Source organism: Cinclus cinclus, chromosome 22, assembly GCF_963662255.1.
Source record: "Cinclus cinclus chromosome 22, bCinCin1.1, whole genome shotgun sequence".
In the NCBI taxonomy this organism is placed as follows: domain Eukaryota; kingdom Metazoa; phylum Chordata; class Aves; order Passeriformes; family Cinclidae; genus Cinclus; species Cinclus cinclus.
In genome coordinates this window covers 1,809,440-1,828,013 of record NC_085067.1, presented here as the reverse complement: position 1 = coordinate 1,828,013, position 18,574 = coordinate 1,809,440, and the positions used below count along the sequence as shown (strand labels likewise).

At 46.3% G+C, this 18,574-nt stretch overlaps 1 protein-coding gene across 1 annotated transcript; it reads left to right on the top strand.

Annotated features, from left to right (window-relative positions):
- The first annotated feature begins 1,580 nt into the window (after nt 1-1,580).
- Nucleotides 1,581-18,252, top strand: GGNBP2 (gametogenetin binding protein 2). The gene is made up of 13 exons (XM_062506874.1): nt 1,581-1,962; nt 5,720-5,800; nt 7,363-7,616; nt 8,220-8,318; nt 10,831-10,944; nt 12,480-12,683; nt 13,640-13,814; nt 14,706-14,900; nt 15,439-15,589; nt 15,821-15,946; nt 16,028-16,179; nt 16,561-16,809; nt 17,475-18,252. Exons 1-13 carry the CDS (start codon nt 1,870-1,872, stop codon nt 17,676-17,678), a joined length of 2,097 nt encoding a protein of 698 aa, XP_062362858.1. The 5' UTR covers nt 1,581-1,869; the 3' UTR covers nt 17,679-18,252.
- The last annotated feature ends 322 nt before the right edge of the window (nt 18,253-18,574 follow it).

Below are 18,574 nucleotides of genomic sequence, written 5' to 3'. Positions count from 1 at the left end.
TGTAATGGTGCTTTTCGTACCAGTGTGCACTCCCAGAACACAAAACCTGGGGCAATGCTGATGTGATCCAACCACACTCTGGGAGTGGGGAGTGACACAGGCACGTTCATCCCTGTGAAGGCCTAAGTTCATGGTGCTTTAGAGTGCTCCGATGTGAGAAACACAAATCCCCAGTTTTTCTGCTGCAGAAAACCATGAGAACACCGACTGCAAACAGTGCAGCACCATCACTCCACATGTTCCCCTTACAGCTGCTACATGAGGAGCTTGAGTGAATTAACTCCTCCACTAAAAATCGGGGTTTTTTATGCAGACACAAGAAAAAATTAAGAATCCTGCTCCTTAATTACCTCCCGTGCATTTTCTTGTGAGGGCTTTAGTGCCTATATCCACACATAACAAGAATGAACAGGTCAGCTGTATCATTCAATAGTTCAAGAAAGACTTTGGGGTTTGTTGTTTTTGTTTTTTTTTTTTTCCTTTGGGCTGCTTAATTGAGGCAGCCACAGGATTTCGATCTGGCTGCACTGGGGTGCTCCAGGCGCCAAGCAGAGCTATTAAATCCTGCCCTGCCTGGCTTGGCACCAGCGCAGCGAGGGCTGAGCTGCGTTCGATGCCGGGGCAGCGTCTGAGACGGAGAACTTAGCGAGCACCAAGGACATCTAATCCAACGCTTATCCCCGCACAGGACACCCCGAAGTCCCCCCCCCCCCCCTCCCCCGCCATCCTCCTGCCCTTTCCCCGCGCCTCAGAGCGTTGAGTTCAGCGCGTTTTTATCAGCCCGTGGAACTGTTACCCGCGGTAACGCCCGGCCCGGCCCCGCTCGTTGTAACCCCCAACGCCCCGAGGCCAACTGCCGGCTCCGGAGACCGTTCCCGAGGCCCGCGGGCACTGCCCCGTGTCGCTGCCGCCCGGCCGGAGCGGCCACAGCGCCGTGCGGGCCCCGAGGCCAGCCCAGCCCAGGCCAGGCCAGGCCAGGCCAGGCGGGTGCCCCGGGGCGGGCCCGGGCGGTGCCCGCGGCTCTCGCGAGAGCGGGGCGGGGCGGCCCCGGGGCGGGCAGGGAGGAGGCGGCTCCGGACCCGCGGTGCCGCCCGCCTGTCACAGCGCCCGGGCCGCCCAGCGCCGCCAGCAGCCGGTAAGGGCCTGCCGGCCGCGGGGCAGCGCCGCCGGGGGAACGGGGGGAGGGTAGGGGCGGGCGGCAGCGTGGGGTCTCCACCGCCTCGCCGGGGTGTTCCCCGCCACCGCAGCCCCGCGTGGGGAGCCGGGCGAGGCCGCGCAGCAGCGGGAGGAAGGGGTGGGTCTGTCGGGACAAGCCGGGCTGTAACCCGCGGGGAGGCGGCGGGGCGGGCGCTGGAACCGCTCCGTGAGGCGCCCGGGGCAGCGCCGGGCGGGCGGAGGTTCCCCCGGCGCTGGGCCGGGGGCGGCGGAGGAGCCGCAGAGCCGCGCCGGGCTGGGCGGGTCCCGGCGGCCGCGCCGGGCCGGTGGCGGACGGGCGAACGGACGGGCGGGGGGCGGCGGCGGCTCCATCTCCCCGTGGCGGCTCCATTTTCCCCCGCGGGCTCCATCTCCCTTCCTAGATCTCCATCTCCTATCCCCGGCCGGAGCTCCATCTCCCCCTTCTCCCCGGGGGTCTCCGTTGCCCTCCTCGCCGCCCCGTGTGCTGCCGCATCCCCGGCCCGTTGCCGGCCCGTGCGGGTCCCTCGCGGCGGGGTGGGCGGGCCGGGCTCGGCGTGGTGAATCAGGCGATGGGGAGCGCAGGCTGGGTGCCGGCTGCTGGTGAAAGTGTGGCGGGGAAGCGCGGCGGGTGTTTACCTCCGGCCGGGGCCGCCCGCAGGCTGGAGCGAGGAGGAAGCGGCAGCAGCAGCAGCGATGGCGCGGCTGGTGGCGGTGTGCCGGGACGGCGAGGAGGAGTTCCCGTTCGAGAAGAGGCAAATCCCCCTGTACATCGATGACACCCTCACGGTGAGTCCCCGCGGGCCCGTCCCGCTGTACCCCGCTCCTCCCGCGTGTTGAAATTCCCAGGCCGGGCCTTTCCTCCTCGCGGGGCCTCGCTGGCTCCTCCTCAAGCTCCTGCAGCGTTAATCTTTGGGACTTTGCAACACTTGGGGTTAACAGAGCTGAATGTGGCAACTTTTTTTTTTTTTTTTTTTTTTTTTTTTTTTTTTTTTTTTTAATCTGATGGCCGGCTGTGAGAGCGGGCGAACCGCATAATGAGGGAGTTATCGCTGTGCCGGGGCCTGTGCACAACTTGTGCCGGAGCCACAAGCGTGGCTCGGTGCTCAAGGGTGGAGCAAAGCCATTTTTCAGCTGGGAAGGAAGGGAGCCATGTTACCGTGAAACCCCGGCTTGGAACCGGCTGCTCGTTCTCTTAAAACAGCGAGAAAAGGCTGAAGGCATTTTTGAAAGCTTTGGCGTCAAGTCAGGGTTTATCAAGTGTGTAAAAATGTAGCAAATCGGAGAGTTCCCGTCTCGGGGTGTTGCTGTGAATTGGAAAACGTGGTGGGTTTGGCTGTTTCCAGAAGATTCAGTGGAAAAAAATCAACTAAATGCAGCTGCTGGTCCTTCTCCTCTTGTGTTTAGAGGGAGGTTAAAAAATTGCATTGTAGGAGAACACGGAACAAATGGGAAAAAAAAATCTCCAACTAGCCAGTTGCTCTTTGTTTTAATTCTTAAAGCATGAAAATGCCTTGAAAATAATACAGCACTTAGTGTAATTTGGTATCTTAAAGATTCACATTTGATTTCTCTTGATAGTGGCACAGTAACTGTTGTTACTATAAGTGATGTGAAATGGGGGTGATTTAAATTCCTAATCTAATGTATAGGCTGGAAGAATCCCTGAGTTTTACCAGCTAAGGAAGGTGTCCCTGCACATGGCAGAGGGGTGGAACTGGATGATCTTCAAGGTCCCCTTCTGATCCAAACCATTCTTCCACCTTCCAGAACAAAAATTGAATGTCTTCAGGCAGGCCTCATGTGGTTTTGCTGCATTTGAAGGAAGTCCCATTGCTGTATTTTAGTTTTGATCAATTTGAATGGTGGCATGTTATTAATTTACCAAATATCATCACTATTTTTGGCTTCTCTCTGGTTAACTGTGTTCAGGTATTTAGCAAAGTTTACCCTAAAGTTGTCCAAAGCAGTATCTGCCTCTCCTGGAGGGGCTGATGACCTGGAAGACCCAGCACTGTGCAGGAATAGTGCAAGTTTGAGTGTTTTGGTGTCTTGGCCACACCTTGGAAGTTACTGTGCCCATTCATTTCCTTTAGATTTCTGTCTATTTTTTTTTTCTCCTTCCTGGACTGCCTGTAAAAATTACCCATGAATTTGTGTCATGCAGACTTGCTACGCTCTTGTTATTTTTGTTGTGTGTAATAAGTTGAGAGTGAGAATTCAGCTGTACCGAGTGGATAACTTCAGCAGACCTAAAATTCCGTTTGTCATTTAGTCCCAAAATTTAACACCAGGCCCAAACTTTGTGTAATTGGACCATGTTGTTGCTGCCCTTCTGCTTTTTACACCAGGCTCATGATTGAAGGGGTTCTCTATATATAAATCAGTTTTATATCCATCTGGAAGAAAGGCATTTATGCAAGTGCAAGTCATCCTCACCACAAAAAAAAAAACTTTACCTTGTGTCCGTTTTCTTTTTTTTTTTTTTCTTGGTCATTCTGTTACTGTTGTTACAAGCCATTTAGATTTCTAGCTGGTTTCTGGAGACTTTTATTTAAAAAAAAAATCTGCAGGAGCAAGTGAATGAACTCTGAGCTTCCTTGTCTGTCATCTATAATTTATTTTTTAAATACTTAATGAGAGCTATTACAAGACATGCAGCTGTCTTTGAAACAGAATTTTACATCTGCAGCACCATCTTTAAAAAGTAATGGTGGTTATTGATAGTAACTGGCTTCTGTTACCTCTTTGAAAACTCAGATTTTAAAAACAATGGGAACAACTGTACCTGTTTGCTGGAAGGTTTAATGCCTTAAAACTGGAGTGGGTGAGTTAGTGATTGCAAATTAGGAGTGGATGGCCCATGTTCTCTTCTTTTGGGTGTTGCTTTGTAGTAGCCCAGGAAGCAGCTCAGGTGCAGGGAGATACTGCTGCCCTGAGTGGATTCTTCACCACCACACTTCCCTGTTCCTTCTGGCTCAGCCAGAAATTAAAGGAGGTTTCAATATTGAACCCTTTTCATTTCTTAAGCAGCTTTTATGGTTTCTAGAAGGCATTCCATTTGATGTGGTATCACAGGATTTTTTTTTCCCTTTCCAGTTCAGGGTGTGATGGTGGTTGATGTTTAACCACTTAATAAAATCTCATCAGACACACGAATTAATTTAGTCCTTGATTCTTTTGCTCTGTGGTACGAAATACCTCAGGGTGTTGTCTGACAGTGGGAGATGAAGGTGGGAGGGTGGGGGAATAGGCAGATTTATCTCTTGTCTCTGTTATTAGCAGATAGAGCTTTTACTTTTGTTTGTAGCTCCTGGCCCACAGAAAACACCACATGAGTGATGTAGGAAAGCTGCAAATCTGCAGCAGAAGGTGGTGTGGATGGATCAGGGGTGAGGGAAGCTGGCAGAGGAGCTGAGGGTTAGGGTTGGCACTGCTCTGCACAGAGATAAGGCAGCTGTGCCAACGCTCAGATTGGGGCACACGGGACAGCAAAAGAGTGCCTTGTTCTCAGAGAAATGGTGTTTATTTTGGAGTGGTGTTCAGTGCCTGGAAAAGTGAGTGTGTGAGTTCTCTGGAGGCAGTGGTGGCAATTGGGCAGACAGCAGGGAATTCTGCCTTCACTAGACAGCTGAGGGAAGGTGGAAGGAGCAAAAGGGATGAATCAGTTTGATTTGGTGTTCATTTGCATTGGGGTTATTAACCAAAGCTGTTGTTTTGTCTTTCAGATTTTAGAGTGAACTTTCAGTGTTCATACTGACAAATTCCCTATTTCTCAGTTTGGGCAGAGAAGAGAACTAAGCCAGGCTTTACACATTTTTCTAGTTGCTTTCATTTTATTCCATGGTTGCACAGTTGGACTTGTGGCTGAAAGTTACTTTTGAGATTTCTGCCTCCTCCAAAGAAATTGCCCTCTTTGTTTCTCAGTAATTTGATAAGAAATGTTATTAATTACTTACAAGTAATCACATTGTTCTGTAGGCTTAACATTTTGCTTTCAGCCTCTTGAGAGTTGCAGCTGCAATCACACAAAGCAAACTGTGCCTTGGAGTACCTTGTTGGGTTAATATGGTTTGAAATTAGCCTTTGGAGGAGTTGACTGTGTCATTAAACTGTTGTGACTGTTTCCTCAGAGCTTTATAAATTGAGTTAAGCTCTTGGGTCCACTTGGATCTCAGTATGTTGAAGTTGTTTTTTTTTTTTTAAGCTGAAGCAGGGTCTCAAGTCATGTAGATGATAGTATAAATACTGATGGTCCATTTAGCAACTTTTGCTTTTTAACAGCTATTTAAGAGTTGCCATTTATAAACTGCCTCTAAAGCATTATATTAATGAAGCATTTATTTCTTTGCAGAAACATTCACTATCTGAAACAGTTACTTCTATCCTTTCCCAAGCTCCTGTAATGATGTGAAAAGAATGAACATTTAACATAATTTCACTCTTATTTCCCTCAAGAAAGTAAAACAGCTAATGCTCTGTTTGACTTTTTCTTGTTAGTTTGTTTTAAAGCTCCTCTTTAAGTTGCTTTCCCTCTCTTGCATAGATGGTGATGGAATTTCCTGATAATGTGCTGAACCTCGATGGACATCAGAATAACAGTACACAATTGAAACAGTTCATCCAGGTAAATAATGCTTCATAAGATGTGAGATTTTTGCTTTCCTCAGGTTTGTGGCTTTGCTTCTCTAGGAGGTTGTGACTCCTGGAATGCCTCAGACACGTCAGCACCTGGGAGCAATCACACATTGGTACCAAAGTGCACTGGGTTCAGTTGTGCTCTGGATTCCATAGGGTTTATGGCACGTTGTCTTGTCAGGAGGCAATTGCTGCATGTCTGAGAGCTCAGAACATGCAGTGGAAACTACAGCTTCTCAGTAAATCTTGATTTTTGTTTTCCTGAGCAATTTTGAACTGCCTTTTCAAATGGAAGCATGGATTGCTTGAGGTTGGGTTCTTATGATCAGTGCCCATCCCAGGTTTGAATTTGTGTGCCAGTTTGTAGTGAGAATTGGTTTTGTGGTACCCTAGAAACTGATGTGCCAAATTCTGGCAACTGTAGTACCGTAACACCTGTAGCAGCTGCAGAGTGGTGCCACTTGATGTCCAGAGGGGCAGAGTTTGCTGCTCTGCAGTTGCAGGACCTTGCTCAGGGTTGACAGCAGCAGTGCAGACACGTGCTGCATGCCAAGTGTAGCTGGGCTGTGAAAATAGCTCGTTCCTGCTTCGCTGTGACTCCTGCAATTAATTACAGGAAGGAGCGTTATTGCAGAGTGATAGTGCTTGGCAGATGATTTAATGGGCCTTCGTCTAAGAGCACAAGCCTTAAATGTTACCTGATGGTACCTCTGCTTTCCATATTGCATAGAAGGAGCTGAGAACACTTTCTCTTTTCAGTGGATATGAGTTCTGCTGTGTTGTGTGGTCTTTTCTCCCTTTCCCCAGAAGTTGTGGCGAGTCCTTTGTGTGTGAGGAGTGTTTGACTGGATGATGTGATGGTAATACAGAAAATACTCTGGTGGCATGACATTTCCTGTGCAGATACAAGTCAAGTGTGGCTTTGTGTGTTGGGGTGTGAGGAAGGGGCTCTCTGCTCTGCACAGCTCTGCTGGTGGCCCCTCAGTGCTGCTGAAAGCCAAGGCAGTAATTCAGCAGTGAGAAGGACTAGAAGGGTATGTGCTTTTTGTGAGGATGTGTTTGACACAGTGGCCAGGAGACACGTCTACAACTGTTTATTGACGTAAGCAATATTAGAAGGTGTTCTCATTAATGTTCTATTAATAGCAGACATTGGATGCTCACTACTGAAGTCAAAGGCTTCACCCTGAGTAGTAATGTGTGCTTTCTTCAGTTCCAGCTGGTAGGATTGTAATAGGAAATGGCATTTAGCCTTCCAGGAAAAAGAACTGCTAAACTGTCACGATCTGAACAGAACAAGTTGGTTGTAAACGAGATTTCCATAAAATTTCCTTTCCATTTGCCAAAGATAAAACGAGCGTGAGCAGATGAAAACTTGAATTTGGTGTGTGTGAGACCTTTTCCTACAACAACTGCGCCGAGGTGGAGAGAAAGGATTTCCCACTTGGGACGGTTATTCCATCCTTCGAGATGGAAGGAGGCAACAAAGAGGAGAAAAAACCCAGAAGACAAGTATTAAATGATCTGATTTTTTTGGTGCTTTCTTTGCAGAGACACAGCATGCTGAAGCAGCAGGACCTGAACATTGCCATGATGGTGACGTCGCGGGAGGTGCTGAGCGCGCTGTCGCAGCTGGTGCCGTGCGTGGGCTGCCGGCGCAGCGTGGAGCGCCTCTTCTCCCAGCTGGTGGAGTCGGGGAACCCTGCCCTGGAGCCCCTCACCGTGGGGCCCAAGGGGGTGCTCTCAGTCACCCGCAGCTGCATGACTGATGCCAAGAAGCTTTACACACTCTTCTACGTGCACGGGTCAGTGTCTGCCGGCTGCTCGCAGCGTCCCCGCTCTGCACGCCGCCTTCCTGGCAGTGCCGAGTTGTCTCAACACGTTCTCCTCTTCAGCATCCGTAATTACAGCTGTTTGTTGGGAGAGGAGCAAACCTAATCTTTGATACCACCAGCTGGAGTGCCATGATTGCAGTTGAAAGATGGCAGTATTTAATGTTCAGTCGTTATCTGGTACAGGCGCTGCAGGGTTTTCATGGTCTGTGGGAGAAGAGTGTTCGCCTCATTACTTGACATGTAAAAAAAACAAGAGTTAATTTTTCCACCAAAGTTTGCTGCTCTTGGGTAGAAAGGTAGCACTGAGAAAGTGAAACCTTCTGGGCTTGGTGAGCACAATAAATCCCCCAGTGCCATTAGTTCCTCAGCTGTCAGCAGAGCAAACAGTGAGTGCTCAGCACAGTGTGCCTTGGCCTTCCAGCTCGTTCTTCTTGCTCCAGTTAGCAGGAAAAGTAGGGAAGGTTAGTGCAGAGTTGAGGAGATGGAGATGGGGAGAGTGAGGTAGTGTAACCTGATCCAGTGGTTTTCAGAGTTCCTCACTTTTTTTTTTTTTTTTTTTTCCTCCTCTCATAGGTCCAAACTGAATGACATGATTGATGCAATTCCCAAAAGTAAGAAGAACAAGAGGTGTCAACTACACTCCCTGGACACACACAAACCAAAACCTTTGGGGTAAGCCTGTGTTTAATATTTTAAGGAAGCAAAGTATTGAGACTAATCTATTTTTAAACATTGAGATCAATTTTTGTGCTCTGGTCTGTTTGCCAGAGTAGCACTTGGATTGTAGCAGACCTAAATAGTTGTTGGGGAGAGGAAAAGAAGCACCAGGAGTTTTGGGTATGCTCAGGGCATGGATGGCTTCTTCACTGTGATATGAACAATGGTCCAGAAAGACAAACTGGTTTTTGTATTCTAGACCTAAATGGTTGCTCAGCAGATTTTCTCACATTGAGGTCAAAGGGTACATGCTAAATAAATATACATCTTTTTGCTTGGGATTATTAAAAATGCCTTGCACAATTGTTAACCAAGGGCTTTATTGTGGTTGGATGCAGGGTTAAAGCTGGAACTCCATAAAATGTATTTTCTCAAAAGTGACAGCATGTTTTGAATACACCACTGAACAATATGCATATATGCCTCTGTCTTGAAGTTGAAATGATTTATTCCAGCTGGTGAAGCAGAAAAACACTCCCTGTAAATCTATTGTGGATATTAGGGAGGTTTCTTGTTTGTGAGGTGGCTCCTTTATTTTTTTTTTCGTATGATGACCAATAAATTAGTCTCTTGTGCTTAATTGGGGTGTCTGGACCTTTTTTACTCAGCTGTGTTCTGCTGCTGGTTAAGCCTCCAACCTGTGAAAGCTTGCTCCTGGTTTCCAGTTACAGGACATGTATTTTTCTATGCAGATTGGAGTCTCTCTGGGTTTAGTTAAATCCCCTGGGATACCAGGCATGTGGAATTTGACACTTGATTTTTGCTTGTGCTGCTTGAGGATACTGGGAACTAATCATTATCTTCTATTATATTTTGGTTACAGGCCTTTCACTAAATTAGTTTAAAGCTTATGTTACACGAGATCCTGAGAGTATAGGGGGTGTGGGTGTATATATATATTTCTTTTTTAAATAAGGAAATTCATAGCATCTTGAAAGTGGGTTTTGGTTTTTTATTTTTTTTATATTTAGTAAGCTTAATCTTTTCTGTGTGAGAACAGAAGCTGTGGAACCTGCAGTTAGCACTTTGGCAAGGTAGAGCAATTCTGAAGCTGAATGAATAGAGAGGAAAATGCTGCTTTTATTTCCTCAATTCATGCTGGAATAAATCCCTTTAGTAATTTGGGTGCTGGCAGGTTAATAGGAGATATGAGGAAGAACAGTATTTTGTACTCTGCAGGTAAAACTTTGGGGTTATCAGAGAACATGACCTGTGGACAAGCAGTGCAGTTTGATAACAAGCAGGACTTGCACTCCTTTCCTCAGCTGCAACCCCTGTGTTCTGTACAGAAGTGAGCAGAATTTATCAGCACTGGTATAAATTCAAATAAATCTGCCTGCAGTGGACACCAGCAGCCTCTGGCTGGGCTGTGGAGACACCCAGTTGTCACAGACCAAACTTCATGTACCAACATAGAGCTCCTGCTCCCCATCCTTACAAGAATCTCCTTCAGATGAGTTGTATCTGTTGGGCATGTCCTCCACACAAAAAAGGCTTTGAGTTGGAGCTGTGTGTTTAATTAGAGGAGTTATGTAAGCAGCTAATGCCACTCGAAGGTTACTTGATGTCCTCAGTCTGTGCCTGGCTTTTGGCTCCTCAGCTCCACTTGGGGCTTGGAGCATTTGAAACTCTCCTAAATGCAAGCCCTAGGACCTGGCAAATGGGTAATGGCACACAGAGCTGCTCTAATTAGGAAATAGGGCTGCTGCTTCCCATTTTCCTGCTCTGTTGTAGCCATAAGACAGAAATGAGCATTCTGATAAAGTGTCAAGTGTAGACAAGCCTGTAAGTAACATGACTTGTTACTTAAAGTGCATTTTTTTTGCTCGCTTTTAGCACATCCAAATGTGAGTTGTAATGTTGTTTTGATACTCTCAACGAATTTTTGAAATTTGAGGTGGGATGTTTTCTGGTCAAAGTTGTTTGGGTTTTTTTGTTTTGCTTTTTTCTTTTGTTATTATACCAAATTGTCTTCAGATGCCAAATATTAAAACTTGAATGTATTTATACTTAATGTTCTACAAATCATGGCTGGCTTGCAGCTGTAACGTTAGAAAGTCATGGGTTATAAGCATAGACAGCAAAATTTGCATCTCCAGTTCTCACCCAAACTTTCATAGATGCTAAACCTTAACCTATGAAGAATTCAAATTAAATTAAGGAACAGAGCAGCATTTTCCATAGGATTTGTGTAGGAAGAATAACTAGCTGATAATATATGTTATAGGTCTGAAAAATATTTGGTAATACTATGTGACAGTGAAAGGAGCAGTAGCAGACTCAGTTCAAAGAAATTAAGAGCAGTTAAGAAAAGTAGAGAAGACAGGAAGATGAAAGAGAGCAAGTGTAGCATCATTTTCTGCTATGGACCTTCCCAGGGAGCAGTCAGGTAAAAAATGAGGCTCTGCTGGGCTTCTTTGCTGGCCCCCAACAGGAAAATGAAGTTTTGTGTCTCATTTCCATGCAGGGGTTGCTGGATGGATGTGTGGGAGCTCATGTCCCAGGAGTGCAGGGATGAAGTGGTCCTGATTGACTCGAGCTGTCTCCTAGAAACGTTAGAAACCTACCTAAGGAAACACAGGTATGTGAAAGGAACAAACCACACCTTCCTTTTGGGGGATGCACGTTTTTTAGGAGATCAGAGTGGTCAAAACGTGGGGGATTCTCTGTTGTGAAGCTGAAGATCTCAGCTTGGTGGTGATGGGGGGCTTTGCCAGGCTGCACTGGGATGGTTGATGAGACAAAGATGGTGAAATATTGTGTGTAATGAAAGGGAAAATGTGGAGGCCTCTGGTGAAGTCATAGCTGCTTGTCTTTTTTTTTTTTTTTTTTGCTAGGATTAAATTAAGAATTACGGTTTAATGTTTAAAAATCATGTGCTTTCATTCACTCTTCCACTGCTCTTGGGCTGTGCCTGTTTTTGGGCTTTTGAAGAGTATGTGCCATTTCAAAATCCTGTGAACTGCACTAGTGCAAGCAGATTTTAGTCTTGGTGTTGCCTTTAAAGCACTTCTTTAAACCACTTGTTTATGCCTGGTGCTGTTAAATCTCTCATGCAGGGCAGAAATAAACCATTAAATTAGAGTTGCATGTGCACAGGACCTGCCGTGCTGATTGAAAAGTTTTTAATTTCCAGCAGTCTCAAGGTTCTGATATCAGCTGTGGGGGCACAGATGGGCGCGGGGGTGGAGGTGCTGTGGAAATAACACTTTGGAAACAAAATAACTTTAATCTCCTGTGACATTAAACACTGCCTTGGCTGCCTTCCTGGTGCTAACCTGCAATAATACTGCTGTTTTCTCTCCTTCCACCACAGAAAGCAGACAGGTATAGTAGCTCTAACAGCAAAATAGGTTTGACTTAGTGCTGTCAAGTGGCTGGAGACACTAGGAAAGGGAAAAAACACCATCCAGAGCTGGCATGGGGAGCCAGCTTTCTGAGCTGAAATGTGAGCAGCTTGCCTGACTTGCATTTTTAGAGTCATCCAGCAAGAGATCTCGCAGCCTCTTGAAGGTTACTCCTCTTATGACACAGAATGAGCTTAATTTGCTTGTATTTTAATTATAAGTATACTCCTGTCACACATGAGCTGTCACATGTTTAAAATGAGTATGTTGTGTTATAAATAACCCTCGTTTGGCCATCAGCACAGCAATCTAATAATTCAAAATATGTTTGTGGTGGAAACAAGGTTCACTTTTGTACAGCAGGCACCAGAGGAAACTTTGCCTCGTTTCATATCACTCACTTGAGTACACTTTAAAGAATTGCTAGAAGGTGATGTGGTACTTGTTACTTGAGAGAGGGATTTTGCACTGTTGGCAAACTGTTGAGATTTCTGATCTTTGAGTTGAATTCCGCGTGGGAGTTCCTTCAAATCGAGGATTCGCTTCGGAGGACGGAGGTTTGATATCCAGATTAGTAACGTAGGACAGGTGGGATAATTCATGGTCAGAATAACCAGGTTAATAATGTAGAACGGGTAGGACAATTAATGGTCAATTTAGTTGGATAATAACCAAAATACTACAACAATCCCATTTTTTGCAGCTCCCGTCACCGCGTACCCGGCGCGTTCACGCGCACCGAGCCCGACTTTGTTCTTCCCCCCTCCAGGTTTTGCACCGACTGCAAGAACAAAGTGCTGCGTGCCTACAACATCCTGATTGGGGAGCTGGACTGCAGCAAGGAGAAGGGATACTGTGCTGCCCTGTACGAGGGGCTGCGCTGCTGCCCCCACGAGCGCCACATCCACGTGTGCTGCGAGACCGACTTCATCGCGCACCTCTTGGGCCGGGCCGAGCCCGAGTTCGCAGGAGGGTATGAGTATGTAATTGGCTAGAGTGGGCTATCTAGCGCTTTGCTTCTTTATTTGACTCTTCAATGTCTTTGCCCAAAGTGGCTTTTTTTTGCCTCTTTGCAGCCTGATGGATTTGTGGTTGTGAATATCTGTGCCCGGTGTAGGCTCGGAGCGAGCGCTCCGGAGGTTTCGGCTGTGCTTTGGAAGGAAGAAGTCAGCAAGTGTCTTGCAGTTTGTTTTTCACTCCCCAGAGCTGCCTGCTTGTCCACTGAGGTGTTCAAATATGCGAAATAGAAAGAGAGCCTTGGTTGAGTTTTGCCAAATGCCAAGTATTCGAGTTAGTTTTGTTGCCATTTGTGTATTTCTGAGCCTTTTTTGAGAGTCTTAAAACCTTCTAGTGAAGAGGACAGTTCTGATCTCAGTGTTGGAGAATCATAGAATGAGTTGGAAGTGGCATTAAAGATCATCCTCAGTACCTTTAAAACTTAGTCATAACTGTTTAATGAGGATGAAAAATCCTTTCACAATAGTTTTCCCTTAACAGATTGACCAGATTGATAGATAATAGATGGATAATGAACAGATTAATACTGAAATATTTGTACTCTGCACGGTAAGTAATGTACCAAATTCCCTGTGTGTTTATTCAGCTTGAGCTAACTGATAGTGCCATAATTGCTGTGAACTCCAGCAAATTTTAGGACACAAAAGAATGCATCTCCAGCATTTAAACTCTTGATCCTTCCTAGGAAGAGCAGGATGTGGCACCTGAAGCCAGAGTGGCAAGGCACAGTGGTGGCTTTGACCTGTTCCTTTCTATTTTGCATCTGCATGCAGCACAGCAGAGCCCTGCCAGGCTGCTCCTGCAAACACAGCTGCACTTGAACCTTCAGAGAACACGTCAGCCCTGCTTTGATCCCTTGGTTGGCTTCCAGCTGCTCTAACAGTGCTGTGCTTTGGTTCCCCTTTCCCCCAGACGCAGAGAGAGGCACGCCAAGACAATAGACATAGCCCAGGAGGAGGTTCTCACCTGCCTGGGCATCCACCTGTACGAGAGGTTGCACCGGATCTGGCAGAAGCTGCGGGCTGAGGAGCAGACGTGGCAGATGCTCTTCTACCTGGGGGTTGATGCTTTACGCAAGAGCTTTGAGGTAAAAACATCAGTTTTGTCCAATTTGTGTCTGAATTGCTGCAGTAGCTGAGCCCGTTGTTACTGTAATTTTTCTGCTTTCTAACATTGGGCTGGAAGGAGTGCCAAAGGTGTTGCAGTCAGTCCCTTGTTCAGTTGTTTGACATCCATGCACAGCACAACTGGAGTGTGTTCCCATGTGGAATAAGCTGGAATATCAAAGATTGAGGCTTGCTTTTATTTTCAAGCTGCCCATTACAGTGCCCTGAACCTTCTGTGTTCTTAATTGTTTTTCTACCTGATTGCGTTGAAAGCAGCTCGGGCTGCAACAGGTATTGGTTGGTTTATGGGTAAAAATGGAGGATATGCTTTTGAATTACAAAAGTGGTTGCAAGCTCTTATGTTTCAAATGCACTCTGATCCTGTGGGATCCTGAGCTTCAGACAGAACTCCTTTAACTTTTGCCAATACTTAATACTAATTACCAGTTTATATGACGTGGATTTTTTTACTGTGTTTATCTTCCATTCATAATAACTGTTCTCTCTGAAACACCAGAGAAGGAGGACAAAAATCAGTTTGGGAAAGATCATAATGGAACATTGAGCTGGTTAGTTCTTGGAGGTTTTTTTACTCCCACAGGATCAGAGTATCACAGATCCCATAAGGAATCAAAATCTGCAACTCTTCACTGAGAAATGTGAATCTGGGCCATGGGTGCAACCCAGAGCTCCCCCCCTACATGAGCTTCCAGCAGTCTAAACCAAGATTGCATCTGGGTGCTCATTTTCCTCCTGTAACAATAGTTGTGTTACTGGGACTTCATTTCTGGCTGTTATCCTTCCCCTTTTTTATTAATGTGAAAGTTTGAATTATGATAACTTCTATAACTGGATCTAACCTCTGTGAACAGATGGCTGTGGAAAAAGTGCAGGGCATTAGTCGATTGGAGCAGCTCTGTGAAGAGTTTTCAGAAGAAGAGAGAGTGAGAGAGCTTAAGCAAGAGAAGAAACGCCAAAAGCGGAAGAACAGACGGAAAAATAAATGTGTATGTGAGATCCCTGCTCCTCTGCAGGCAGCAGAAGAGAAGGAAATCAATCAGGCAAAGGTAAAAGCTGGGGCTTTTTGGGGCTTCATCCATCAGCTCACTGTTGCCTGGTAGAATTCTTGAGGGATTTTATTGTATTTTGGTCCCTGGTGGAATTTAATTTCAGACGAGCAGAGCCTTTGTAATGTGTTTACCTGGGACTCCTCAGCTTTTGGGGTTTGGTGGGGTGGGTTCTGTTTAATCCTAAATCTGAGGTTCAGGTTATGCCAGATTATTTTTCAACTGTGATTTCTTAAAGATCACTCAGATCCTGGGGATTCAAATGCTGCTTGTATTACCACTGAATTTTTTGGAGAGGGGGAATCTTTAAGTGCAATTATTATTCAGGATCTCTTGGCTGGCTTTAATGAGCTGTGACTGTGGGTCAAGGTGAATTGGTTGGGGGTTTTGTTTAGTTGTGTTGTACTTGTGAAGAATTCTAAGCAATGCTGTTATCAGTCAGTGTCAGCTGGTTTTTCTCATGGAAAGAGTATCCTTTACAAAAATGTTGGCTGAGCTGCTTTCAGTGCCTGCAAGTGTTTTTTGTTTCATTTTGAAGGAAAACTCCAGCTTCACAGAAAGCAGCTGCAAAGCCTGTGGTAGCACCGAAGAAGCCAACAACTGTGTAGAAGTAATTGTTACTAATGAAAGCACTTCTTGCACTTGTCCTAGTAGTGGTACCCTATTAGGCTCACCTAAAATCAAGAAAGGTATGTTGAATGTTAGCATTTTTCATTTTTAAAAAGCATTTGCCATTTATGGGGTGAGCAGCTTTTAAAAAGGAGTCCCTGCCTGTGGCAGGAGGGTGGAATGAGGTGATTTTTAAGGACCCTTCCAACCTAAACCTGCCTGGGGTTCTCTGAATTCTTTCTCGGTAGAGGCATAACTAAAGAATGTGCAGCAGTTCCTACAGATGGCAGTAATTTTGGCCTCTGTCTCAGGTTTATCTCCACACTGTACTGGCAGCGACTGTGGCTATTCCTCGAGCATGGAGGGCAGCGAAACGGGGTCCCGGGAGGGCTCGGACGTGGCCTGCACTGAGGGCATCTGCAACCATGATGAAAATGGTAGGTGTGGGAAGAAGATATTGATGCTTTAATATCCCCAGAGCTGCAGCATCTCAAAGGGGACTTGGCTGTGTTTTGCAGGGGACGATGCCTGCGTCCATCGCTGCGACGACAAGGAGGAGGATGGAGATAGCTGTGTGGAGTGCTGGGCTAACGCAGAGGAGAGTAACACAAAAGGCAAAAATAAAAAGAAGAAAAAGAAAAGTAAAGCTTTGAAGTGTGAGAATGACCACGTAAGGAACATGGCTCTGCCAGATGCTTTTCTAAATGCTTATATTTAGTAGTTACAGAAGGATTTTAAATTCCCGTTGAGACTTACGCTGCAAATGGGACAACGGGAGATCTCCTGTTCCCTTGTCATCCCAAGTTTTGGAATTGAGGTCCTTCCTAGAGTAGGTTGTGGTGGAGTCTCTTCTGTGTTCCTAAGCATGTGCACTTTTTTACTCCCTCTCGGTGAATGTGCCACCCCCCAGCTCCCAAGCACACATTTAAATACAAATATCTACCCTCGCTCACCTTTGAACCTTCCTCTTTTCCCTCTGCTTCTGTCTCAAACTCGAATATCCCACGTTAAACACCGCTGGCAGTTCACTGCAGGCTCTTTTCCCTTTCAGATTCAGAAACTTGGGAGCTGTCTGGCAGATGCAGGTAGCAGAGAGACCTCAGGAAATCTCACGCACACAGAGTTTCACCGCGACAAGACCAAAGACTCACACGCTGAGAGCTGCTGTAGCGCAGACAAAAGTGGCCAGCAGTTGCCTTGGTTTGAGCATATGAAAAATGTGTCACAGTTTGCAGAACCTACAGAAATGTCACTTGTCCCTGATACTGGAAAAGGTGCCAAAAGCTTAGTGGAACTCCTTGTAAGTAACCGCCGCCTTTGAATTTTAGATTGTAGCATCCTGTTTTAATCTTAGGGGCTGAGAACTCAACTCCCAGTGAGGAATTGAGTCCCAGAGTTCAGTTCAGTCCCTTATGCATGTTCCCTGAGAAGTTTATAATTGAATGCTTTGCAGAGGAGGAGAAATTGCCACTGGAATGTAGTGACAGAACTTGTGTTGCGAGTGCTCATTGTCAAGGATTGCATTATTCCATAACATGAAGTGGGCATTATTGCTGCCTTCAGGCCTCAAATGTTGCTTCCCACTGCAGGCTCCTTGGGCAGCTTTCTTTTTTCTCCTTCCACTTATTTAGATCTTTGCTCTCTTTCACTGCTTTTTCCTTTTGTTTCTTTTCTTTATCTTCCCTCATTTTTCTCTCTCACCCCCCCCCCTCCTTTTTTTTCCCCTTTTTCTTTCCCCACCTTTCCCCCAACCCCCTGTAATAAAATCCATCTTCTTCCCACGGGAATGTGCCAAGACTGAAGCAGATTTGGATCCATTTCACGACTGAATTGAGTGCTTCTCACCCAAACCAGAGCCCCGTGTGAGCAGGGTGTCCACATCAGCCAGCTGGGATTTGGGCTGGTGTGACAGGGCACCCTGGGGACAGATGTGCTGCAGCTCTGAAATGCCCGTTCTCATTGCAGGATGAGTCAGAGTGTACTTCTGATGAGGAACTGTTCATCTCCCAGGATGAAATCCAATCCTTCATGGCAAACAACAAGTCTTTCTACAGCAACCGGGAGCAGTACCGGCAGCACCTGAAGGAGAAGTTCAACAAGTACTGTCGCCTCAACGATCACAAGGGGCCTGTCTGCAACAGCTGGCTGGCAACAGCTGGAGCCAACTGAACCCAACCCAACTCTGTCTGTCACTGAACTCGAGATGACTACTGCGCCTTCTCCTTCCAGACTTAATTTAGTGACTTACAGCAAAATTTTATCTTAAATTAATGTGATTCTTTTTTTTTTCTTTTTTTTTTCTTTTTCTTTTTGTTTTTGTTCTGTTTTCTGGGGGAGGCTGGTGGAGGTGATTTCCTTAATTTTGTTCTTTCTCCAGGCTTGTATCTTTAGTTGAGTAGCTGTGCAAGCCTCTCTTCTAATTTAAGCCATCTCTTTTCATTCAATGTTTCTCTTCCTGTGAGACTTACAAAAAAGCAAACTAGTGGCAAAGTAATGTTGTACCTATAATTCTGTACAGAATGACAAGGAGCTGAATATAAGATTTTACAAAGTAGACATCCATTTGCAAAATGTTTTGGATGTAATATGCTAAAGCGCAATGTGCAAAAATTTAAATAAAGAATATTTATTAATATGCATAGTAGAGGTGGGTGTCTGTGTTTGTACTGGGGGTTCAGGTGAGTGGAGGTGGGGGTGTCAGGTGAGGAAAGCTTGCCTGGGAAAGAACAAATCCTTGAACCCAGGCTCTGTGCTCCTGCAGGGATGTGGTTTGGGGGTGGTGGAGTTGCTGCCAGCCCAGCAGGGACCATGAGGAGCTGCTGGCTGTGTCGGTGGCACCATCCCAGCCTGGCCCTGCCCGGGGTCAGGTACCCGTTGTGCTGCCAGCAGCTGAGAGGAGGGATTTGCACGGAGCTGGCACGGGCAGTGCTCTGGAAATCCTGGTGTGAGGGCAGCACCCTTTGGGGAGGGCTTGGAGTGGGAGGGTGCAGCTTGGGCCGTTTTGGGGGCGTTGTTGAATCCCTCTCTTTTATCAATTCCAATCAATCTGTATCCTCGTTCCTGGG

Coding starts and splice junctions, on each gene's coding strand:
- GGNBP2 (XM_062506874.1), top strand. CDS start 1,870: ATGGCGCGGCTGGTGGCGGTGTGCCGGGACGGCGAGGAGGAGTTCCCG. Junction 10,945..12,479: donor ACCTACCTAAGGAAACACAG/GTATGTGAAAGG, acceptor TCCCCCCTCCAG/GTTTTGCACCGACTGCAAGA. Junction 16,810..17,474: donor AAAGCTTAGTGGAACTCCTT/GTAAGTAACCGC, acceptor TTCTCATTGCAG/GATGAGTCAGAGTGTACTTC.